This window comes from Eucalyptus grandis, chromosome 7 (genome assembly GCF_016545825.1).
Source record: "Eucalyptus grandis isolate ANBG69807.140 chromosome 7, ASM1654582v1, whole genome shotgun sequence".
Classification (NCBI taxonomy): domain Eukaryota; kingdom Viridiplantae; phylum Streptophyta; class Magnoliopsida; order Myrtales; family Myrtaceae; genus Eucalyptus; species Eucalyptus grandis.
In genome coordinates, this window is record NC_052618.1 from 10,418,464 (window position 1) to 10,443,899 (window position 25,436).

At 39.7% G+C, this 25,436-nt stretch overlaps 1 protein-coding gene across 1 annotated transcript; it reads right to left on the bottom strand.

The window, feature by feature from the left end:
• Window positions 1–23,968: 23,968 nt before the first annotated feature.
• LOC120295832 (cytochrome P450 72A68-like) lies at window positions 23,969–25,132 on the bottom strand. Its single transcript, XM_039317425.1, has 3 exons — window positions 24,974–25,132; window positions 24,620–24,855; window positions 23,969–24,158 (listed from the first exon to the last, which is right to left on the bottom strand). Exons 1-3 carry the CDS (start codon window positions 25,130–25,132, stop codon window positions 23,969–23,971), a joined length of 585 nt encoding a protein of 194 aa, XP_039173359.1.
• Between the last annotated feature and the right edge of the window lie 304 nt (window positions 25,133–25,436).

Consider the following 25,436-nt stretch of genomic DNA (forward strand, 5'->3'; position numbering starts at 1 on the left):
TTATATAGTATACTATAGCTCACCAGAAGCTGCTGCAATATTTATATAATATACTATAGCTCACCAAAAGCTACTGTAATAGTCAATATAGTATACTATAGCTCACCAGAAGTGCCACAATATATTATATATATATATATATATATATATATATATATATAAATATGTATGTATATCATAATTGCTCGCCAAAGTTATCAATTCAACAATAACCCAATCCATTCCTCAATCAAATCAATCAATAGATTTAAACTGGTCCTACCAACCAATTACGATGCCAATAGTTGACATCGGGTATTTTCAAGTTAAATACCAAAACTTCTCCAATTTCACTTAATTCCACATTTTGGAATTATTAACCACAATCATCATTTTCACTCAATTTCGCAATTATGCATACAATTGATACAAAGCGGTGCATTCTTTGTGATCGGTCGAAATTCTAACGACCGACCATCAGGCAAAATTTTCGAAATTATTAAATAATTAAATATTATTTTATAATAATATAATTTAATAAAATAATATTTATAAATTAGAAATAATTATTTAATTAAAAATAATTAATTAGGGCTTAAACTATATTACACTAATTTAAACAAACAATTAGCCCTAATTAAACATCCATTAAACTAATCATACAACTAAAACCTAATTAGACTAATCTAAACACCCCTTAAGCATGATTAACTTATTAAGTGAGGTTTATAGGATAAACTTACCGGTTTTGAGCGCCGGTGAGTTCATGATGACCACAGCGCCAAGGTGGTCGATAAACCCCAAAGCGGCGACACCAACGGAGGTCGGGAAGGGCTTGAAAACAGGCCACGGAGTCTCCAAAACCTTGCTATCTTTTGCTTCTGATTTAGGCTGAACTACAGAGAAGAAACTAGCAACTTCAACGGTGAAAATGGGCCAATTGGAGCTCCGGCGAGTGGGTGGTTGGCAACCGACGGCTCCCGGGGGTCAAGGGAATCTGATTGGAGGTTGGTATGGGTGGAGGTAGGGTAGAAATGGGGAGAAAATGGTTGAAAACCGCAAAACGGGCGAAACAGGCGGAACCAGCTGAGTCCAAACGGTCTGGTGAGCGGCAGCTTCGGGCGGCCGTACGGGACTTCCGGAGAATCATTCCGGCGAGCAGCGAGGTGCTTCGGAATGGGCTGGATGTCGTCTTCGCGGCAATGGGTGGCTCGTTTGTTGGTTCAACCGGGAAGTTAACTTTTTACTCGAATCTTTGGCGAAAGGTTGGCTAGAGCAGAAATTGGAACGAGGGGAAAACAACGGGAAAAGAGGTCCCATGGGCAAGTGACGGTCTTGGGCGGCTGATGGCTTATCTCCTCTAGTTCTTTGAAGCTCAAGATGGACAATAACAATGGAGAAAACCTTGGATTATGGAGAAAGATGGGCTGCTGAAACAAAGGGGTCCCCAAGAGCTCTTCTAGCTTCAACACTTGTCCAATTCCGGGATAAGTACACTAATGGTGCCAAAAGTTGTGTACGGCGCTCACTTTGGTGCCAAAAGTTTTGTCGGATCACTTAAGTGCCAAATCGGAGGAAACGCTCACTTTGGTGCCACTAGCGAAAGATTCCGGCCTCCGGCGAAAGATTCCGGCCAAAATGATTTTTTAAAATAAAAAAAAATTGATAAGCCTTTAAATGACGTCGTTTCGGTCCTCCTTAAGAAAACGACGTGGTTTTGCCGTCCTACGTGGATGGCTTCATGGAAACGACGCCGTTTAGCTCACATGGGGAAGAAATTAGGGTTTCGGCGAGGTCGAAGCCATGGCCGTCGTCGGGGTTGAGTTGCGGCCGCCGAGTGGCCATCATCGAGGTCGGGGTCGAGGTCGGGGTCGAAGCTACGGCCGTCGAGTGGCCATCGTCGGGGTCGGGGTCGGGGTCGGGGTTTGAGCCGCGGCCATCGCAGTGGCCATCGTCGCGGTCGGGGTCAAGGTCGAGGTCGGGCTACGGCCGCCGAGTGGCCATCGTCGGGGTCGGGGTTGGGGTCGAGGTCGGAGCCGCTGCCGTTGAGTGGCCATCGTCGCGGTTGGGGTCGAGGTTGGGGTCGAAGCCGTGGCCGCCGAGCGCAAGGAAGGCTGTCGAGGACGGCGACGGCCGGAGATTAGGGTTTTGAATTGGGGAGACACCAAACAGCGTCGTTTTGGTGTTTGGATGCTGACTCAGCTCTACGACGAGCCACGTCGGTGTCAAAAATTAATAAAAAAAGGCCACGTCGGATTTCCGGCCAATTTCGTCGGAGTTGGCACCAAAGTGAGCGTTTTCAAATTTTTTGGCACTTAAGTGATCCGACGGAAACTTTTGGCACCAAAGTGAGCGCCGTACACAACTTTTGGCACCATTAGTGTACTTATCCCTCCAATTCCCCTCTCTCTTGCCCCCACCATCCATGGCCCTCACCCTCTGCCCTTTGCAGCCACCAATCTTCCCCAACAAGCTTGGTTGAGTGTCCAAAATGTTGTGTGCCATGGGAGCTACGAATTTTGGATATTCCCCCATTCAATCCATTCAATTCTCTCTCAATTCCATCCAATTGAAGCTCAACTAAATTAACCCATGTGTCCTAAGCCTTCTCATGACTTTTCCCTATCAAATGATCCAACTGGCATCCCGAAGATTCTATCAAAACGGCCCTTTGACAGTCTTAAACAAAAACGGCCTTACTTTACTTTTCCGCCAAAAATCTCGGTTTGTAGAAAAAACTTCTAAATATGAGTCGACGTTCTTAAAATGAATTGTGACATAGCAGAACTTTCAATTTCTGAATTCAGGTTTAAAATCACGGTTAATTTCAGTTTGGCGCGATTTGAGCGCGTTCTAATTTACCGGGTAGCTTTTAGAAATTTTCAATGCAATTGACACGTGGTTGATTATTTTCAAGCCACGACATAATTTTCAACATACCGGTGACTCTCGATTGTCATGAAAATCTCGAGGTTTCAAATATGGAGACAGGGTACCCAAAACGATAGAAAAATCAGTTTAGTGCCGGTCGACGAGGATATTGCAATCGGGTGGAATCACCCATGCTCTAATTACATATCTTAGTTGAATCAACCTAATACCGATCTCTGTTCGATTCTGACAATGCCGTAATGATCCTTGAAGATTTATACGGTCGAGCAGTCGGTTCATGGTCAGATTCTCAAGTCTATTGCATTTAAATTCCTTAACGGCTTTACCTAATATACTAGTTATCTCGTGAGTGATTAGCTCAGAGAATTGAACCATAAGAGTGTTGATGAAAAGTCCGTTTCATTTAATTGAAAACAGAATAAAAAATTTGGGATGTCACATAATGGCCATGTGCATTGCGTGTATCGTACTAAGTTATGACGTGCAAGGTATGGCATACAAGGTAAGGATGTATGCGAATTGACTATTGATTGTTGGTTGTTAATCTTGGTTTGTTTGTGGGATGATTTTGAAAAGATACCCCGAGTTGAGTTGGTGTACTAATCGGGGGATTAGGGAAAGAACTCGCTGAGATTCATATCTCACTGGTTATTGAATAACCATTTTTAGGTCTCCAGTGTGAAGAACCGGAGCTTGAAGTGGAAGGGTCAAGAGCATAGGTGGCTCAGTAGTCTTTTATGAGATAGACCTTATGTTTAAGCTTAAGGTGTTTATGAAAGTGCAGTTGATTTGAAATTGGTTGTCCTACTTTTCTATCACATGTTTGTTGTTGTCAGGGGATTAATTAATTTACTTCCGCACGTGCAATAAAAAGAAAAGGGTTGGCGACGAGTCCTGGGAATATCGCAAAATTCTATCGACCACCGAGGGATGTGCACGCTTGAGGTTCGGGGCATGATAGTTCGCCCCTGCCAAGCCATCCACCTCCTTCTTGGTCGATCCCAGCTCAAAGCCGAGCCCGAAGCAGCCTTTCTTGGCCCCATCCAAAACTGAACATCCTGGGTTTTCCAACTGCTGTTTGGCCCGTTTCCGAGTCGTTCTTGACCCTGTTTGGTGGTCTTCCTTTGGAGTTTCTCGTCCCCCACCGCGTCCCCGTCGTTTTGATCCGAGCGGATAATTAATCAAGTGAGTTTAATTCACTAATCCTTACTTAGTAAGTTAATGACGTTTAAGAGTTTATTACTTTAGGCTAAGCTGTATTAGGTAGATAGTTAGCATAGATTAACAATTTAATTCATCGTTATTACATGTTAGGTGGTTAGAGTAGTGTAATTAGAGTCTAGACAAGCTCTAGTATTTATCTAGAGTGGTTCAGAAATTTTCTGGGTCTGTCTCGGCTTTTAATTAGGCTTTACGGGCCTAAGTATGCATTTTTGCTATTTATTGGCATTTATTAATTATTTTCCGTAATTAATTAATTAATTTCTGAAAATTAGACCGGAATAGCCGATGACCAGAATTTCATGCTGATTGTAGTGGTGTGATTTTTTTATTTAATTGATTGTTATTTTGTGCAAATTGAGTGTGATTGGTGATTGTGGGTAATTATCTCAAAACTTGATAATTTTTGTAATTAATTAAAAAATTACTGGGCGTCGATCTACAGCACCAAAAATCTATTTGGGGATGGCGAAACAAGTGGGATGTTCAAAAGTGAAAATATTGTATTCTGGTTAGGGCCGACTGTACCCACACTTAGATATTTTTATTGGGTATGATAAAAATGGTAAATTGAACAGATTGTCAATGTGGTATACTATATCAACCTATAGGCCATGATATGTCAACTTAGATAGAGAGTAGTATACCGGTATACTATATTAGCCTGGGGGCCTCGATATGTCAGCTTAGATAGAGAGTAGTATACTATTTATCAGTGTAGTGCGAGCTATACTATCTATTTATTAGCTTATAGTGAACAATGTTATTTATCAATTTAGAGTGAGCAGTGTCAGTATACTATATTAGCCCGAGGGCCTTGATATGTTAGCTTAGATAGAGAGCAGTATACTATTTATCAGTTTAGTGCGAGTTATACTATCTATTTATTAGCTTAGTGCGAGCTATACTATTTATTTATTAGCTTAGAGTGAGCGGTTCTATTATGATCAGACTTCTTAGGTAGTATTGATTTGGCCGACTGAGGAAAGGTTGTGATGACATGTAATCGACTGAGTTGATTGATTGATAGTTCGATCTGATTGATTGAAGTGTTTAGGTGAAATGATTGGATGATTGTTCAAATTGTATTGACTTGCAGGAAGAGATTGAGGCTAAGGTAAGTTCTTCGACTCGTGTTTGTATTTAGGCAGCCCTCATGGCGTATTTTCTTCCTAGTCAGGTCTTAAGGGGTTGAACTTGCTGAGACATCGTCTCACCCCGTTGTGGGATTACAATTTCAGGTCCCTAGATGGCAATCGTGGAGGATCAGAAGCCTTGGAGTTTGGGAATGAGGAGATCGAAGAATCGCCAAATGTGTATGAGTAGTGGGTCATAGGACAGTTCCCTTTTTGTTGAGTCGAAATCTTTGTAAACTGCCTGCTATTGTAAATAAACTTGTTTGTCTATAAAATGCTTGTTTTGGTTGTGAATTATGGTCTTGCTTTCCTATCTCATCTTGTTATTGTTTGGGGATTATTTATTTGCTTCCACATGGGTATTAAAATTGAATGGGTCGGCAATGCGTTCTGAGATGTCACTATTTAATCGATCACAGAGGCATTGGCACGTGCTCGAAGGATCGGGGCGTGACAGTATGAGCTTGTGAAGTCCATGGTCTAGGTTGATGAGGCTTTTACCCTATAAGATACCTCATCGATACAGATCTTGGTACCATCGTAAGTGTCTTGGACAGAGAGAGGGTCCCATACCGGAATCTAAGATATCTGTGTAAGTGCTGGAGGTTGCTTTTGGGAAAGGCATAGCAAATCCTTCTGGAGGTTCAGTGGTAGACCCGGTAGACCCGAATCTTGAAGAACCTGAGTCCCCGGTATACTCAGCTGAAGGCTCCAATGAGGATGAGGATGTGGAGCAGGAGAAAGATTAGTAGTTGTTTGCAAACCCCCCTGTTTTGTAGACCTGGCATATATATATATCGGCTTGGTTTGTGTATGACTGGTTATGATATGTATATATAAGTGTGTTGTTGGTTTTCAAAATTGTGACCCTACTTTATTATCCCATCTTGTTGTTGTCTGTGGATTATTTATTTGCTTCCGCATGTGCATTAAAATGAATGAGTTGGCGATGCATCATGAGATGTTGCTATTTAATTAACCACATAGGGATGTACATGCGCTCGAAGGATCGGGGCGTGACACTTAATGTACTTTTACTACCTTTTCTCTTTTAAAGAGGATTTTTTTCTTGCAATATTTTCTAATTTTACTCCTTAACGTGCCTCTAGATGTTCATGCACAAATACTCAAGCAAATTAATCAATAATAAAGCATATAAAATATGGAAAGCAAAATAGCTGGAGCTGTATCGAACAAAATTAATGAAAAATCTTGCAAGACCCCCATGAGCGGTAAATGGAAAGTATAATCAATAAGTAATCTAAACCCTGTGGATGTCTTAAGCTACCTTTAAAGCCCCAAAGCTCATTTGCAAAGTTTAATGTTTTTCTTTTTAGCAGTTTTTATCCTTCACATTTATTTAATGATAAAAGCCAATCAAAACCTAAGAATAAACTAAATGCTGACCAATCTTGAAATACGATTCCAAATCTTACAAAATTTAGCACCGATGACTAACTGACATTCATTTAGACTTTTAACTTCATGTTTCCTGCAGGAACGGAGTTAGCACACGCCGAAACAGGACGTAACGCAATGATGAAAATCAAGAAGAAAACTTAATTAAACGTGATGTAAGGATGGAGGACACAAATATGCGCGAGTAAACAGTGTTGCCAAATTAGTCATTAGAAGCAAAGAAAGCACCTATTGGCATGACACGTTTTGCCCATATTTTCGAAAATCATACCCACGAGAGATGAAACCTTGAAAATAAAACAGATTAGTGATCCAGAAAATCCAATATGAATCATGATCCGTATAATTGAAGACAGGAAGATGAAGCTGGTGTAGATAGCGGACGATGATGAAGAGGCCTCAGAAAATAAAAATAAAGCGTGAGATGGATGGTGTTGGTAGTGGATGATAATGGCCGAATTCCTTTGATCTGCTCCCCTCTTGTTCTTTTGTTTCGTTTCCCAGTCACATTTGTTTTCCTCTGGTCCCCCTCTTACTCAAATTCGATGCCGACATGACATTCTTAAATAAAATATGTCCCTTATTTCTAAATGTGGAAGAATAATATAAAGAACGAAATTGGAACGATGCATAGTATGGATTTTTTTGTTTAGGGATAATATTATGTCATTATCGACAAGTTCGATCCATAATTTCTACAAAATGAATGATGAGTATGCTAGTGAAAATTTAGGTGTGAACAAGGAAGATCAGAGGAAAAATTGGATTGAATGGCACTGAAGGTGAAGATTAATTTTATCCCAAAGCAGAAAAAAAATCCACTACTAAAAGGCACATGCAAAATGGATTATAAGACGAGGGCACAAGTGATACTGAACCAAACTAGGCCTCATGATGTTTCAGATTTCATTAACTGACTTGATCATTAATAGTTTCCTTGCAACTCACAGCCTCACTCTTTCCCCTCAACTTGAGAGGCCCACGATATCTCTGTCATCGACATGCCTTAGTATAGAAGAGCCCATTGATGTATTTCAAATTGTTTCAAAACACCTAAAGAGACTCAAGCTGAGAGGCCTTTACTACAAATCCTCATGGACCTTCCGGATAGAGATCTGGGGCGTTGCCGGAGGAGTGGATCGAGAGAGAGAGGGGGAGATCGAGCACGGGGAAGGCGAAAGGGTGTCGAGCACCGTGTGACGTTGTCACCGTCTCTGCCGTGCACGGTTGCCGGTCTTGGCCAGGTAGCCTATCTCTGTCGTCGTCACCACTGTCGCCGTTGTAGCCCTCTCCGTTGTCCCGTTCTCGTCACGCTGCCGCCGCTACCGTAGTCACCGTCGCCGCCGAAGCACCTAGGTTTCCGTCCCCGGTGCCGCGAATTCGTAAACCCTAGGGTTTGCGATTTTTTGGGTCGCGAAGCGGATTCGGACTCGGAAAATTGGGTAGGGTTCGCAATCCGTGGGCGGCGGGAGTCGGGTCGGGTGCTGGAGCCAGGTCGGGTAGGGTTTCGCCGGAGGGAGCGGGTTGTCAGGCCGGGTCGTCAGGCCGGGCCGGGCATCTCCAAACACTCGGCCACGGCGTCGTTTTGTTGAATAATAAATAAATAAAAGTCCGGCCCGTGTAGCGGGCCTGTCTCGCATTGGCCGGGCTGGCCGGGTCGGACCAAACTGCGAATCCGACTGGGGTTTTATAATATTTTAATATAAAATAATATTATACTAAATAAATAATTTATTTTCGAAAAAATATTAAAAATGTTTTAATTTCAGAAAATGGAAAAATATTTAGAAAATATTAAAAAATATCTTATTTTCCATAAAATAAAAAAATATTCCATATTTTCCAAAAATGCCAAAAATAAAAAAAAACAAAAAATTCATGAAAAAGCCAAAAAATTCAGAAAAAGCCAAAAAGACCTGTATTTTTCCAAAAAAAAAAATCCAAAAAATCCCTTTTATGTCCAAAAAAAATTAGAAAAGATTAAAAAAATGTTTTTCCTCCCAAAATACATGGAAAATCCCTCGAACACCCAAAAACCTCAAGGTTTAAACAAGATTAGGTACCGAAAGGGCATTAGTGATTAACTAGTGTAATCAAGTCCCCGATCCTAATTTCTCTGGTTGCGCAGGAGTTAGTATTTCTCCCGATACTTCGCTTGGGTTTCTAATCAACCCACCCAAAATCGATTAGTGGCGACTCCATTTTAAAAATTGATTTACAGGTTTAAAACTTGAACCATTAAGTCGTGAATTGGTGGACTTGGGAGAGTTCGGGCTTAATAATTTCAGCCGAGCCATTAGCCTCCTTAGGCACTCGTACCCGATCGCGGGCGCCGAAAAAAAAAGAGGTCGAACAATATTTTTTTTATGTACATAGGTATTTGGATTATTAAGGGTCTTGTTAACCCTACTAGACAAGCTGAGGTCCGAAGTCTAGTTTCCTCTTATGGTCTTTGCCTCATTGGTCTTTTGGAGACCAAAGTTCTTGAAGCTCTATACTCTTCTATCTCTTCAAGATTGGTGAGGGATTGGTGTTGGATCTCAAATTACAGTTGTGCTCCTAAAGGGAGGATTTGGATTGGCTGGAACCCTTCGGTTGTCAGCTTTGAAGTGTCATCGGTTGATGCCCAGGTGATTCATGGGAATCTTAAGTTGCTCTCTTCGGGTGTGGAGTGTTGTATCTCAATTGTCTATGTAAAGCACACATTCCCTTTGAGAAGACTGTTGTGGGAGGACCTTATCTTTAAAAGTGCAGCCTTACAAGATTCGTCGTGGCTTGTTGCGGGTGATTTCAATGTTATCAGGGACCCTTCTGATAGGTTGGGGGGCACGGATAGCTGGATCCCTTACTTTGATGAGTTCAATCAATGCTTAATTTAGGCTAAGAGACATGAATTTGAGGTACGTGGGATGTCAGTTTACTTAGTCTACCTCTTTTGGAACTCTGAGAAAGGTGAGGAAAATTGACAAGGTCCTTGTCAATTCCAAGTGGAGCCAGGACTTGTCTTACTCGGAGGCTTCCTTTCTGGCACTAGGTATCTCTGATCACTCCCCTATGGTGGTCAAAGTATTAAACCTGGTGCCTCGAAGAAAACCCTTCAAGTTTCTCGACTTTTGGATGGATCATCCGAATTTCGATTCAATTGTTAGTCGAGCTTGGGAGGAGCTGCGTGAGGGAGTAGCCATGTATAGACTGGAGTGCAAGCTCAAATCACTTAAAATTCGTCTCAAGGCTCTCGATAAAGAATCATACTCCAATATATCCGCTAGGACTTTTGAAGCAAGGGCTGCGCTGCGAACTACTCAGCTTGGCCTTCAGCGAGACCCAAATTCTGTTGCCCTTGCAGATTTGTAGAGGTGTCAGCGGAGAACCTTCTTGGACCTGCGCTCTAAAGAAGAATCATTTTTCAGGCAAAAGTCTAGAATTAAGTAGTTTAAGGAGGGTGACTGCAACTCTAGATTCTTCCACCATTATGTTAATAAGAGACAACTCACGAATAGAATCCTCTTTGTCATGGATACTTCAGGCATCCAAATCACTAAGCCTAAGTTTGTTCACCAGCATTTTGTAAGGCACTTCAAACACCTCTTCTCCCCGCGGGTAGTGCACCAACAACCCTCGGTTCGGGCGATCCAGGAGGTTATCTAGTTTCCCCTCAGTGCTGACTAGGTTAGCTTTCTTGATCATCTTGTTTTTGACTTAGAGATTCGGGACACTCTCTTTTTCTTGGCTAGAGGCAAAGCTCTTGGACCTGATGGTTCACAGAGGAATTCCTTAAGCATAACTAGGAGACAGTTGGTCAGTTGGTTACAACGGCAGTGAAAAATTTCTTCGTCTCGGGTAAATTCTTAAGGGAGTTTAACAATACCATTTTGGTACTAGTATCAAAAAGCCCAAATGCGACTTTTGTGGATGACTATAGGCCAATCGCCTGTTGCAATACCATCTACAAGTGCATTACCAAAGTTATGGCCAATTGGATTGCATCAGTTCTTCAGGATGCCATTGGGTCATTCCAAAGTGCTTTTGTTAAAGGCCGACGAATCATGAATAATATCCTTCTGGCATAGGAACTCTTCTCAGGCTTTCACCTCCACACCTACTCTCCTAAGTGCGCAATCAAAATGGACTTTATGAAAGCTTATGACATAGACGACTGTGATTTCCTTGAGACTGCCCTTCTCACCTTTGGATTTCTTGATCATTTGACTTGGCTCATCATGACTTGTGTGAGAACTCCTAAATTTTCCATTGCCTTGAATGGGGAATTACATGGCTTCTTTGCTAGTGGGTGTGGACTTCGTCAGGGGGACCCCTTATCCCCCTATTTGTTTACTCTGGTCATGGAGGTTTTATCTAGTATTCTCACTACTCGCTCTTCCAATCGAGAGTTCATATACTTTTGAAGATACAGAGCAACAAGCCTCTCACACTTATTCTTTGCGGATGACGTCTTCCTTTTTTGTGAAGCTTATTTACCTTTGGTGAAGCTCTTTAAGGAAGGCCTCCAAACTTTCTCGAGTGGACTGGCCTATGCCCAAACACAAACAAAAGTGAGATTTACCTTGCAGGAGGATCTCCTTCCTTGAGGAACCAAATTCTCCTTGCTCTTGGCTTCTATGAAAGGAGCCTTCTGGTTCGGTACCTCGGGGTCCCCATCATCACTTCTAGGATCACCAAGGCAGATTGTTGCGTGCTAGTCAACCGCATCACAACGAGAGTACAATCTTGGACTCATCGATTCCTATCCTTTGCCGGCCGATTGCAATTGATCTGGTTAGTCCTTCATGCCATCCAAGCATACTAGGCTAGTGTCTTCATGTTACCTATGGCTGTTTTGGATCAAATTGAACAAATCCTCAGGCAATTTCTCTTGAAAGGCCTAAAGTTGGGAAGAGGGGGTGCAAAGGTGTCATGGGAGGATGTTTGTTGCCCAAAAGAAGAGAGGGGCCTTGGTATCCGTAGACTTCGTGAGTACAACAAGGCCGCCATGCTAAAACATATTTGGCTTCTGTTTTCAGACAAGGAATCATTATGGTGCAAATGGGTTCACTCGACCTTTTTAAAATGGTTAAATTTATGGGTGGCCAAAAAGCCAACCTTTTGTTCGTGGGTTTTGAAGAAGATCCTCCAACTCAGGACTAAATTTTGAAGCTCCTTCTATTGGATGATAGGGGATGGCCGACCGGTGTCTCTATGGTTCGATAATTGGCACCTAGGGGTCTCTTGAGCTTCTATTTTTCAGATGTAGCCATTTATGCATCTGGCCTTACTAGGTAGGCGATGGTGGTAGACCTGTTCACCATCCATGGCGACACGGTCAAGATGATCTCGGATTCTTAGGAGGAGCCCCTACCGATCCTTACCCAGAACTCATATCGTTTTAGTTGGAAGGGGAACTCCTCCAACCTTTTCACGGTGGCTTCGGCTTGGGAGTTACTAGAAGGAAGAAGAGTCGAGTCTTCTAGCATGCATTCATCTGGAGCAACTCGATCATTCCAAGGTACCAACTAAACCTTTGGCTTACCGCCAAATGCAGGCTTCCTACCCAATCTCTATTATTATCTTATGGTAGAATAGATAATGCCTTGTGCCATTTTTGCAATGAAGTACCCAATTCCATAGACCACTTATTTTTTGGATGTCGCATCACTGCTGGCATTGCCTTCTTTTGAGCCGCAAGATGCAACCTCCCGTGGCGGAATAGATCGTGGGTTGAGAATCTCAATTGGGTCGTCTCCTTTCTTGCCGGCAAAGACTTCTATAAGTGCATTACCCGGTTCTCTTTTGGTGCTCTTTGCTATTTTATTTGGAAGCATAGGAACAACATCCTCTTTAAAGGTGAGACCTCGGCCATTCTAGTGGTGAGGAATCAGCTCTTTAAAGTCATCAAAGACAAAGTCATCACTTTTAGGAGTGTGGACGATACGTTTAAAAATAGGAGGCTGCAGTGTAGCTAGGGCATTGATCTGATTATCTTCTCTGCTAGGGACTCTTCTGATCCTGTAGGACCCTAGCTTGTTTGGGTGTTGCTTTGTTGCTATCCCTGCATGCGGCTTGCTCCTTGGAGATTCTTCACTTTTGTTGCTAGTGGATATGGTTTGAGGTTTTGGGGGTCTTTCTGGCCTTGCGTGGCCTTCTCCTACCTCTTGTTAGTTCTCCTTTTGCCTATTGTTTTGGGCTGTTCTCTGCTTGTTGCTCCGCTCTTTGCGGACTTCTTTTGCATCCGACTCCCTTCCACTCACTCTCACTTGTTGTCTTGTTGAGTACAAGTTTTGTGGCGTCGAATCTTGTGTATTCATTGGTTAAAGCTCAATATATTCTTACCCTTAACCAAAAAAAAGAATATAATGGGACATGGTCTTCCTTGTGTTTCTGTTTCTTCTTATTTAGTCAAGTACAAGTACCTGCATGTAGTGTTCTCTTTCTCCTATTAATAGAAGTGACTTTACAAAGAGTTTTACAATTTGTGCGCCGGATGTGATCATTTTTTATGCTAAAGGTGCCTTAGAGTTTTGAAGGTACCAAAGAAGCACGTAAAACACAGTTAACTAGGTCAATTCAAAAAGAGCAAGCTGGCGGGTAGTGAAGAATTAAGAAAGAGGACGTAAAACGCATTTAAGTAGCTTGAGAACCACTTTTCCAGTCAAGAAGGCATCATATATATAAATGACTTTTGGTTTATTCTTTAACAAACATAACAAATTGTTTTATGCACACAACGAAGCAAGCAGGAGAACATAATCTGATTAAATACAATCCAAGGAATTCGATCTGATTCTAGTCAAGATCAAGGGGACTCCATATTGGGGATGAATGGTGAGCATAGGAATAGGGGCATGCTTGTAAGGAGATAACTGCACTGAGAAATTCAGCAAAATCAAGGTCAAAGCAACTTTGGCTTCAAGGCAAGCAAAATTTTGGCCAATGCAAGTTCTAGGTCCCCAACTGAAAGGGAAAAAGAAAAGCTTGTTTTGGGTTGCTTTTGAGACTCCCTTGGAGAATCTCTATGGATTGAATTCTTTGGCATCATCGCCCCAATTCTCTGGATCATGGTGGATCAGGATCATGGGCACAAGAAGCACAACTCCTGGAGGTACTTGTATATCTCCCAACTTGGTTGTCTTTTGAACTGTTCTCATTATCATTAATCATGGCGGATATAACCTGAGTACCTCATTCAGTATCATGCGTACTTGCATATTGTTGGAGAAAACTTCCATGAGTGTTTTAAAGTTGACAAAACATTTTCATCAGTCTAGTTTGAAAACCTCCGGACTGCCAGACTCAAGACTCAAAGTCTATCCTCATAGACAGTTTCTAGACCGTCGAAGAAGGCTTATCCAGAATTGAGTATTTCGTTGAGGATTTGATTCTATCGACTGAAGAAGATCTCTTGGCTGGATATAGCATATCGGAATCCATTATTCAAATTGAGATTGATTAAGGGATTTTGGATCCGTTGATTGGCAAAGTATACTTAGAATGTTCTACTTATGGAAACTTAGATCTTAATTGTATGGGCAAGTAGGATTGGTGGGCTATCGTCATATTCCTTAAATAACTCAAAATCTCCCTAATTAATTCTGTCCAACGGGTAGATTGGAAGAACTCCTTTGGTAAATACCAACGAGTGTGATGGCATGAAGGAGTATATAAGGAAGACGCTCCTGTTGTTCGAGTGTGTGCGCAATAGAAGAATTCCAAAATCTAAAACTCCTTGTTCCTAGTCAATTTAATTGTTGAGCGAAATCTTGTACTCAAAAGAGAGTTTATATCTTTGTGAGACCTTGAGAAAGTGTAGCAGAGTCTCTACACTATGGAATCAAGGAAGAGATTTACTATAACAACTCTTTTGATTCATAGTGAAATCTAGCCAGTGGGCTGTCAGTGCGGAAGAGTGGACGTAAGCTTGGATTAAGCCGAACCACTATAAACTCTGTGTTCTTATTCTCTTCCCTATGCTCTTTTACTTTGATTGTAACTCAATTTGTTTACAAGAATCTAATTTCCTTTTCATAATCTATTGTTGATTAGAGTTGCACACTTCTCTCGGGGAAATTTGTTTTTTACACTTATTCATTCCCTCTAGGTGCTCGTACTAGCTTTCACAATTGATATCAGAGCTTGTGTACTCACTTAAGTTGAAGTGTTTTACTTGAGTTAAAGATTCATGGCTAGTATGTTGGCTCAGTGCGGTTGAAGGGCAAAGCAATACCGGACCGCCTTATTTTGATGGAAAGAAATATAACATATGGAAAAACAAGATGAAGGCATTCCTAAGATCAAAGGATCCTCTAGAATGGGATGTGGTAGACAAAGGGATCATTCCTAAAGCTACACTAGTCTCAGAAAGAGGAAAATAAGCTGTTGAGTCCAGTGAAATGACTCAAGAAGAGATAACCAAGAGACAAGCTCTTGATGCAAAAGTAATTTATTCTTTATATTGTGCATTATCTCCTACTGAATATAACCGAATATCTTCTTGTGAAACAGCTAAAGAAGTTTGTGATAGATTACACATCACCTATGAAGGAATTGATCAAGTGAAAGAAACCAGAATCAACATTCTACTCGGTCAATATGAAGCATTCAAGATGAAACCAGGAGACTCTATCACTGACATGTTTAGTTATTTTACAGAAATCGTGAATGGTCTTGAATATCAAGATCAACCAATTTCTGGACCCATGAAGGTAAACAAGCTACTGCGTGGACTGTCCAAGGATTGGAATCACATACCTCAATAAGGGAGACACAAAAAATCATGCCACTCTTCGTTGACGAATTGGTTGGGACTTTTCAGTCTTATGAAGTAGAGCAAATCAACGAAGATGAAGATCCTAAAAGTAAGATATCCATTGCATTAAAATCTAATGATGATTTTGATATCACAGATTCTGAAGACGATATGGATGATGAAGAACTTGCTCTCATGATAAGAAGATTCAGAAAACTGAATAGAAAGGGAGAAGATTCAATCCAAAGAAATAAAGTTTTCAAAAGCAACAGAATAAGTCAGTTGAGGATGATGAATCCAATAAAGATGTAGTCTGCTTTGAATACAAGAAAAAGAGACATATCAGACCCAATTGTCCCCTTCTGAAGAGAAAGAAAGGAAAATCTGAGAAATATTGAAAGACACTTAAAGCATAAACTTGGAGTGATACAGAATGTGAGGAAAGTGATTATGATTATGCCAATATTTATCTCATGGCACAATCAGACTCAGATTCAGACTCAGACTTAGACAGTGAAATTGAGGTAAGTAATTTAAAAATCCCTACTAAAGTCTCTAGATACATTGATGAATTGTGTCTTAGTCTCAAAACCTCTCTCAAAAGGATTTCCGAACTTAAAAGGGAAAATTCTGCACTGAAACAATAGGAAAATGTTTGGAAAGAGAATGTCAAAAGTTTAGACAAAAGTGTTACTACTTTGAAAGAAAATGCAGACAATCTTTCAAAAGAAAATGCATTCTTGAAAAATGATATTTCAAGTATTTCTAGAAGATTTTCTATAGGATCTGAGAAACTTGAAAAAATTCTTTCAGCATAAAGATCTTACTTTAACAAATCAGGTTTAGGAATGACTGCTAAAACCATTCCTCTAATTGATTTTCCAAAAGTAAAGGAAAGAATTAAGGAAAGACCTACAAGAGATTCTTACAAAAATCATTTCCAAAAAGTTTTTGTAAAACCTGTAGGCCGCAGTGCTCTTAAATGTTCTAAATGCAATAGCTTAGATAATTTTGAGAAAGAATGTCCTATGATTTGGAAACCTGTTAAGAAGGTATGGGCAAAGACCGTATATTACACTAACACCAATGGACCTAAGAAAATATGGGTACCAAATAAAGCTTGAGTCTCTTTTCTAAATGCAGGTCACTATCAAGAAAAATGTTAAATGGTAGTTGGATAGTGGATGCTCAAGGCATATGACAAGAGCCTTAAATTGCTTCATAAAACTTGTACAAGTTAATGGTGGAAAAGTTTCTTTTGGAGGAAATAACAAAGGAAGAATTGTGGGATACGGAACTGTAAAGATTGGAAGTCTCACGATCAGTAATGTTTCCTTAGTAGAAGGACTCAACTACAACTTGCTGAGTATCAGTCAGCTGTGCGACACTAGTTTCAAAATCAACTTTTAAGAAGGAATTTGTTCAGGAACCAGTAAAGACTCCACTCAGTCTTTCACGCAGTGAAGATATGGGAAAATCTATCTCTTGGATATCAAACTAGATGAAACCCAATGTCTAATCTCAATTCAAGAGGAAGCAAACTTATGGTACAGAAAACTTGGGCATATCAACATGAAGCAAATAGCCAAAATCTCAGCAAAGAAGCTTGTTCGTGGACTACCTAAACTAACATACCAAAAGTATGATCTATACACACCATGCGTGTTGGGAAAACAAGTAAGAAACTCATTCAAACTAATAAATCAAGTATCCATTAATCGTGTACTGCAGCTCTTGCATATGGATCTCTTTGGACCAACCAAAACTCAGAGCATTAGAGGTAAGAAATACTGCCTAGTAATTGTGGATGATTATTCACGATTCACTTGGATATATTTCCTGGCAAGTAAGTCTGAAACATTTTCTTATTTTATAAAGTTTGCTAAAAAGGTCCAAAATGAGAAATGTTATGTTATTTCAAGTATACGACAGACCATGGAGGTGAATTTGAAAATCAAGACTTTGCAAAATTTTGTGATGAATCTGGCTTTCAGCATGTGTTCTCTTCACCATATACTCTAGAGCAAAATGGAGTCATGGAAAGAAAGAATAGATCACTGCAGGAAATGGCTAGAACTCTTTTAATTGAAAGTAACATCTCTTCTCGTTTTTGGGCTGAAGCAGTTTCTACAGCGTGCTATATTATTAATAGTCTTCTTAAGGCCTATTCTGGAGAAAACTCCCTATGAGTTATTCAAAGGAAAGAAGCCAATTGTTTTGTATTTTCATGTGTTTGGATGTAAATGTTTTATATTGAAAAATGCAATTGATCGAGTTGGTAAGTTTGAAGAAAAGTTAGATGAATGTATTTTCCTTGGATATTCTATCACAAGCAAAGCTTATAGAGTATACAACAAAAAGACTTAATCTGTAGAGGAATCGATGAATGTCAAATTTCAAGACTTTATGCAAAATCAATCGATTCAGACTCAACTTGAAGAATCTGAACCCGCTCCAAACTCTACAAAGTCTAAATCTCCAGAAGCAGCTCAAACTTCAGAAGACCATCAACAAATGATCATCGAAGATTCAAATGAGAAAAATGATCAACAGTCTGACAAATCAACCAGCAACTGGAAGCATAAGTCCAGTCATCCCGAAGATTTCATTATTGGTGATATTAATGAAGGAATTCGCATAAGATCCAAAAGGCGTGAAGAGTCTAGTGTCGTGGCTCTTATTTCTAAAATAGAACCCAAAAGCATATAATAAGCTTTAACTAATGAAAGCTGGATTGAAGCTATGCAAGAAGAACTCAGGCAATTCAGTATCAATGATGTCTGGGAATTGACTCCTAAACTGAAAGGTAAATCCATCATTGGAGCTAAATGGGTTTTCAGGAACAAGATGAATGAGAAAGGAAAAGTCGTAAGAAACAAAGCAAGACTCGTGGCCAAAGGATATACGCAAGAAGAAGGGATAGACTATGATGAGACTTACGTGCTAGTAGTAAGGTTAGAAGCAGTTAGATTATTACTTGCTTTTGCTTGTCATAAGAATTTCAGGTTATTCCAAATGGACGTCAAAAGTACTTTCCTAAATGGATTTATCCAAGAGGAAATTTATGTGGAACAACCACCCGGTTTTGAAGACCCAAGGAAACCAGACTCTGTATTCAGATTGAAAAATGCTCTATATGGTTTAAAGCAAGCACCTTAAGCTTGGGACAAACTAAGTAAGTTCTTAATTCAAAATGGCTTTGTCAAAGGTAAAATAGATACTATACTGTTTATCAAAAGAAAAAAAACAAAAGCTTTTTACCTGTTCAAATTTATGTTGATGATATTATTTTTGGATCTTCTAACGAAAATCTGTGCAAGAAATTCTCTAAGTCTATGCAGGATGAATTTGAAATGAGCATGATGGGTGAACTAATTTTCTTTCTCGGGTTTCAAGTGAAACAACTGAAGGAGGGAACCTTTATTCATTAAGACAAATATGTTAAAGAACTTGTCAAAAAGTTTGGATTGGAGAATTGCAAAAAGACTGATATACCAATGTCAAGTTCTTTGAAGCTGGATAAAGATGAAGGAGATTTCAATCAGACCCTAAATAATCTCATTTAAGTGCTGCAAAATGTATTATCAAATACATTGCCTCAACTTCAAATTTAGGTCTCTGGTATCCTAAAGAATGAGACTTCACTCTTCTTGGATACTCAGACGCAGATCTAGCAAGATGCAGAGTTGATAGAAAGAGCACCTCGGGCACTTGTCAACTACTTAGTAATAGGACAGTGTCTTGGTTTTCAAGGAAGCAAAGTACTGTAGCTCTTTCTATGGTAGAAGTAGAATATGTAGCTCTTGGAAGTTGTTGTTCACAAATTCTGTGGATAAAACAACAGTTAAGAGACTTTGGAATTGAAGATTTATGCACTGAGATCAAATGTGACAACACCAGTGCAATCAATCTTACCAAGAATTCGATTCTTCACTCAAGAGCAAAACATATAGAGATTCGACATCATTTCATTAGAGATAATGTTCAAAATGGAGAAGTTTCGATTTAGTTTATTGATTCAAAGAATCAACTGGCGGATATATTTACAAAACATTTGGAGAAAAATCAATTTGAAGTTATTCGTTCCAGACTCAATATCTTAAAGTCTGAGGAAGTTCAGACTCAGGGCTGAAATTCTAAAGACACTCAAACTCAGACGATCAAGATTTACGACTGTAAGTTACTTCTATTTTAGAAACTTATCTCTCGGATCAAATCTCAAAAAGGTACGATCATCTATCTGTAATTGATTGATGTTATTTCCCAGTTTTGTGATTATTGCAATCTTTTTTTTTTTTCGAAAAAGCTTTTATTTTTGAAATGACGATTATCTAATTTTTTGAAAAGGCAGTTATTTTAAAAAAAATTCATTTTTATATTTCATTTTACGACGTTTCGTATGTCTCGCTTCGACTGCCTTATATACTATTGGTTCTTCTTTGTTTTACTCACAAAAACCCTAAGGAGCACAGATCTTCCACTTATGTTTTCTTCTCTTGATTAATCCTCGAAAAGTTTTCATCTTTCTTGCGAAACAAGCTTGGAATCTCTCAAAGATTGTGAAAGATGTCGTCTCAAAGAAAGTCTTCGAGGATCGCAAACAGGTGACCACATCAAATGCGTGAGGGACCTACGCATTTTAATCTCACCGAGGAAGAAGAATCTCCTAGACAGCAGCAGAGCCCACAACATTCTCAGCAGCGTCCATCTCCTCCATCTAGACCTCAGAATATTGAACATCGAGAAGAGGAAGAAATCATTAAAGATGTAGAACCCGTAAGAACTCAAAAGCCCACTTTTACTTTTAAGCTTTACCGTGCTTTGAAGAGGGGTGGTACTCCTTTGAATTATATTGATGAATTTTTGAAAGACAAAGGGTATCGAAATGAAACCTACTTTTTACGCACAATGGAACGATTGGGAATTGCTCCTGCGGGGTCAGCAGAAGAAGCATTGGCAAATATCCCAAGTGATCCACGTGTTGGAGGGCTGAGTCAACTTGATGGGAACGATGATGATAGGATGTACAAACAATTTAAACCTAGAATGGGTGTTGCGGCGAAAATCCGAAGCAAAAGGACATATTTGTTTCGCTCAGAGGAACACAAGCAACTGTACTCTAAGTTGCTAAAGCGTGGTGTGATTAACCCTAGAAGTGTGGACTTTGATTTTCTTAATTCTCTGAATGTCAAGCTACGAGAGAAATTTAATCTTCTTCAACTAGAACGGTTTTGTTCTAAAACGACATAGGCTCATGCTGAACTCACTGCTTACTTCTATTCAAATCACAGTTTCTTGGATGCGAATAGATTCTCTTTCAGTGTTCGAGATCAGGACTATGTGGTTGACATGGATACATTGGCTGATGTGATTGGGGTTGAAAGAGGGAAATACCAACCAATCAGTGTGTCTATTGGTCGTGCAATGATAGAGCTTGTTCGGGATAGAACGACGGAAGGAAAAATTTCATATTTGAGGATGAATGCCTCAAATATTTTGCTTCACAAGATAGTGATCAACTGCTTCAGACCCAAATCAACTTCGAAGACTGATGTTTCAAACTCGGAGGCAAAGCTGATGTATGCCATTAACGCTGGCAAAAAGTTCTCTCTTCCACATACTATTATGTTTCACATGTACATAACAATGGTGAAGGACAAGGGCCAACTTCCTTACTTAGCACTTGTCACCAAGTTATTTAGATATTTGAACATTTAGTCTCCTAGGATTCTTTGTGTTCAAACATGCGATCAAATGGTGGTGGGACTGAAAATGGTCTCTAAAATGCGTCTGAAGTAACTTAACAAGACTTTGGAGCAATTCAAGGTTAAAACCCATGTCAAGACTCACCCAGTCTCTTCGGCTACAAAACGGAAAGGGAAGGAGGCCATGGTTGCTCCATCCAAGAAAAGAAGAGCACTCATCTTAGAGGATGAAGAGGATGAGGATGATATCACAATTTCTGCTCTTGCATTGAAGAACTTAAGTCATTCTGTTCTAGAGACAAAGGAAAGACAGGAACAAGACAAGGACGAGATCGAACGAAGAGAGAGAATCATTGGAGAAAGAAGCAGAGGAGGAAAGGATTGAGGAAAAAGAAGAGGAGGGCAGAGGTGAAAAAGAAGAAGCAGAGCATGAAGAGTACTTCTCACCACCTGAAGGCAATGAAACGGGGGGAGATGATGAGAAAAGAGGTATGTCTTCAATTGTTGCCACTAGTGAAGGACTAAGTCGCTCACCAGCAGATCTAGAATACATCTATGCCTCTCAATTTCCTGAGGAAGGCCATGAGGTTTCATCACCCAATTTGCGTGATCGTGCTGACTTGCCATTATCTACCAATACACCATATGATCGTGCAGAAGCCAGTACTTAGACTGATAATTCAGCAGACTTTCGCAAAGTGCTTGATGTTCTCTTGGAGATGCAAGGCCAAATTTATACTCTGGGATGCGGAGTTTAGAACTTGCAAAATGCAGGTCAAGCCTCTTCAGTTTCTTTGCATGATCAAATCCATGCCCTTGCTCTTCAAGTTCAAGCAAATGCCAATGGTGAAGATGTGGCTCAACTGAAGGAGGATTTGAAAAAGCAGGAAGGGATTGTCCAGTTAATGGGAGATTTCCAGCTTATTCATGTTCCAAAGCAATCCTAATTCCATTTTCTTTTCATCTTTACCTTTTTAATGCCGACAAAAAGGGGGAGAGATGTGGTGCAGATTTGAGATTTAAACTTTTGAGATTTAAATTCTTGACTTTTGTGTTTGATTGACTTTACTTTTGTGTTTGGCTTTTTGGTTGTGATTGGATTTGGATTTGGACTATTTGATCGTTTGTTTATCTTAAGCACTATTGGTATTTCATGGCAAAGATAGTTGCTCATCTACAGGACTAACCTACTTTCCGTGGATGCATATTTTAATGTTATCTTTACTAAGCCAATTATCTTTTGTGAGATATCCATGTTTGCTTGAGTATTGTTTTGCAGGTCAAAGTTATCCAAATCTACATGAAAGTTTTGTCACCATCGAAAAGGGGGAGATTGTTGGAGAAAACTTCATTGAGTGTTTTGAAGTTAACAAAATGTTTCCATTAGTTTAGTCTGAAGACTTGTAGACTCTTCCATCAAAGTCTGAAGACCTCCGGATTACTAGACTCAAGACTTAAAGTCTATCATCATTGACAGTTTTTAGACCGTCGAAGAAGGCTTATCCAGAACTAAGTATTTTGTTGAGGATTTTATTCTATCAACTGAAGAAGATATCTTGGCTGGATATAACATGTCAGAATCCATTATTCAAATTGAGATTGATTAAGAGATTTTGGATCCGTTAATTGACAAAGTATACTTGGAAGGTTCTACTTATGAAAACCTAGATCCTGATTGTATGGGCGAGCAGGATTGGTGGGCTATTGTCATATTTCTTAAATAACTCGAAATCTCCCTAATTGATTATGTCCAACGAGTAAATTGGAAGAACTCCTTTGGTAAGTGCCAACGGGTGTGATGGCATGAAGGAGTATATAAGGAAGACGCTCAAGTTGTTCGAGTGTGTGCGCGATAGAAGAATTCCAAAGTCTAAAGCTCCTTATTCTTAGTCAATTCAATTGTTGAGCGAAATCTTGTACTCAAAAGAGAGTTTATATCTTTGTGAGACCTTGAGAAAGTGTAGCAGAGTCTCTACACTGTGGAATCAAGGAAGAGCTTTACTGTAATAACTCTTTTGATTCATAATGAAATCCAGCCAGTGGGCTATCAGTGCGGAAGAGTGGATGTAGGCTTGGATTAAGCTGAACCACTATAAACCCTGTGTTCTTATTCTCTTCCTTACGCTCTTTTACTTTGATCGTAACTCAATTTGTTTACAAGAGTCTAATTTTCTTTTCACAATCTATTGTTGATTAGAGTTGCACACTTCTCTCGGGGAAGTTTGTTTTTTGCACCTATTCACCCCCTCTAGGTGCTTGTACTAGCTTTCACACATATAACTCAATTTGTTGTCAACTCGTTTTTGTCCAAAAAAAAATAAATTAGAATGCAACAATCAAATTATTTAAAGCTTGCCTCGTGGACCAAATTAAAAAAAAAAAAAAACATTATACATGCCATCTATGTTGTAACTTTGAATGAGAAGGCACAGTCCATATGTCTCGCTTTATCACTAGCAGAGCCTGAGTGACTATCGCCGAAATGCTCCTTTTTAACTTTTGGTTTGGATGGAAGGTATAGGGAAGAACAACAATTAGATTTCAGGTCAGGTGGTTACAATTTTCTCCTTCAATTTTTTTTTTGGCCTTTTTTTTTTGTGTGCAGAAAACCATTTATTTGATGTAAGTTTTAAAATTCAGGAATATATGTCTTGAAATTGAGATAAACACGACAGCAGTCCATACATTTTTTAGTCGGCTCAACCCATCAAAATCAGGTTCGTTGTTGCCGAAAGCTAGCAGAATTTCCTTTCTTGCTCTGTCTTGCCAGTTTTGGTACTTGCTCAACAAAATCAGAGTGCAAGTAAGCAAAACAGAAGTCGTCTCTTGAACCGCAAAGTTAAATGCTTTGCACTTTCGAATCACATCGTCTATGCTCACATACCCTTTTGATGCCCATACTCAATTTCTTTCATGTTTGATTTAAGCATAAGTCCCAAGAGATCATCACCATCTACTTCTCCTTCCTTCATTGCCTTCTCTCTTTTGGTCACCATGTCTTCCAACAATCCTTTTACTTTGTAGTCAATTTCTTTCATCATCTTATGCAGTTTGGTTGGCAAGAGGCTGCGTTTTTTTATTAAACAAATTAACTTCAAGATGAAAAATTCAGACGTTGATTAAGTATCTACAGTTTATGCACTCAACCATACTTCCATTCTGTTGAGTTTAGAAGTTGGAAAACAGAAATCTCGATAACAGCTTGGTAGAAGATTTGCCTTACTAGACATTATTTCAAAAGGAAAAAATTGCAGCTAGCCCTATATGCTACCTTGCAGTCACAATCCAACCACTATCCTTGATTTGCAAAATCATAAGAAACATTTCAAGTTCCTTGTGCGGCGAGATGCTTAAAGATCGGCATATGATTTGAAAAATCGTTAGACAATTGTGGAAAGTTGCAACTGACTCCATGGATAAGGATTGAGGAAGTCAAACTGAAGTTTGCTACTTCTATTTCTTGTCATATGCTTTTGAAACAGTTAAAGATCTCAGGATAATATATTGCTGAATCATTCTTGACTTACCTCCATCCGAGAATAAACACGAACTGAAGAATCTTGTTAGTGAGGTCATTTTGTTCTTGTTGAAGGGGGAGGATGCTCTTGACTTGGTTGTAGGTCACACCGAAAGCAGCTCTACAGAGTACGTCACCTGTCAAATGCTGAAGTTCAGGCCAAACATCCACTTCGCCTGCCAAACTTTGCTTTTTCCATCCCTTAATCATTTCCTCGCAACTTGAACATGTTGCAGTCACTACAAACTGTCATTATTCAACAATTAAAAAGCTAAATGAGTTGAATGTACGAAGTTCTTTATAATTAATTATTTTAAGTTCCATTAGATATTGCATCTGGTCAGGAATTTGCGAGCAGTAATACCTTCAACTTCTCATAGTGAAAAGCCAGGTTGATGATCTTTCTATGTTTGACCCATTTCTCACCCTCAATCATGATGAGCCCCGATGCTAAGAGATCTCCCATGGCCTTGGGATGTGGCTTTTCAAACTCATTGATCCGTGAAAATATTTCCTTCAACATGTCTGAGTCCACGATGGTCAATGCAGGCGTTGGCCCAAACCATGTAAAGCAAAGCTTCCCTGCATTAAATATTTTTTTACAGACATAATATATGAAGGTGTCAAATGGCTACCATATTACATATACTACCCATTTCTATATGTCCGGTGCTTGAAGCAGCAGATACATCATAAGTACCCGAGATTTGAAATCCATCTAGCAGATTGATTTGCACGAGAAAATGAGCAATTTTGGTAGCCTTCCGACTGTCCGTTACTTCATAGCCGTCATTCAGATTTCATGCGATTTTTCCCAAAAGCAACAC

Bases quoted from the DNA above. Each gene is read 5' to 3' on its own strand.
- LOC120295832 (XM_039317425.1), bottom strand. From the start codon at position 25,132: ATGTTGAAGGAAATATTTTCACGGATCAATGAGTTTGAAAAGCCACAT. The intron at 24,856-24,973 runs GTATTACTGCTC...GAATAATGACAG, and splicing joins TTCACTATGAGAAGTTGAAG to TTTGTAGTGACTGCAACATG. The intron at 24,159-24,619 runs GTAAGTCAAGAA...AAAAAAACGCAG, and splicing joins GTGTTTATTCTCGGATGGAG to CCTCTTGCCAACCAAACTGC.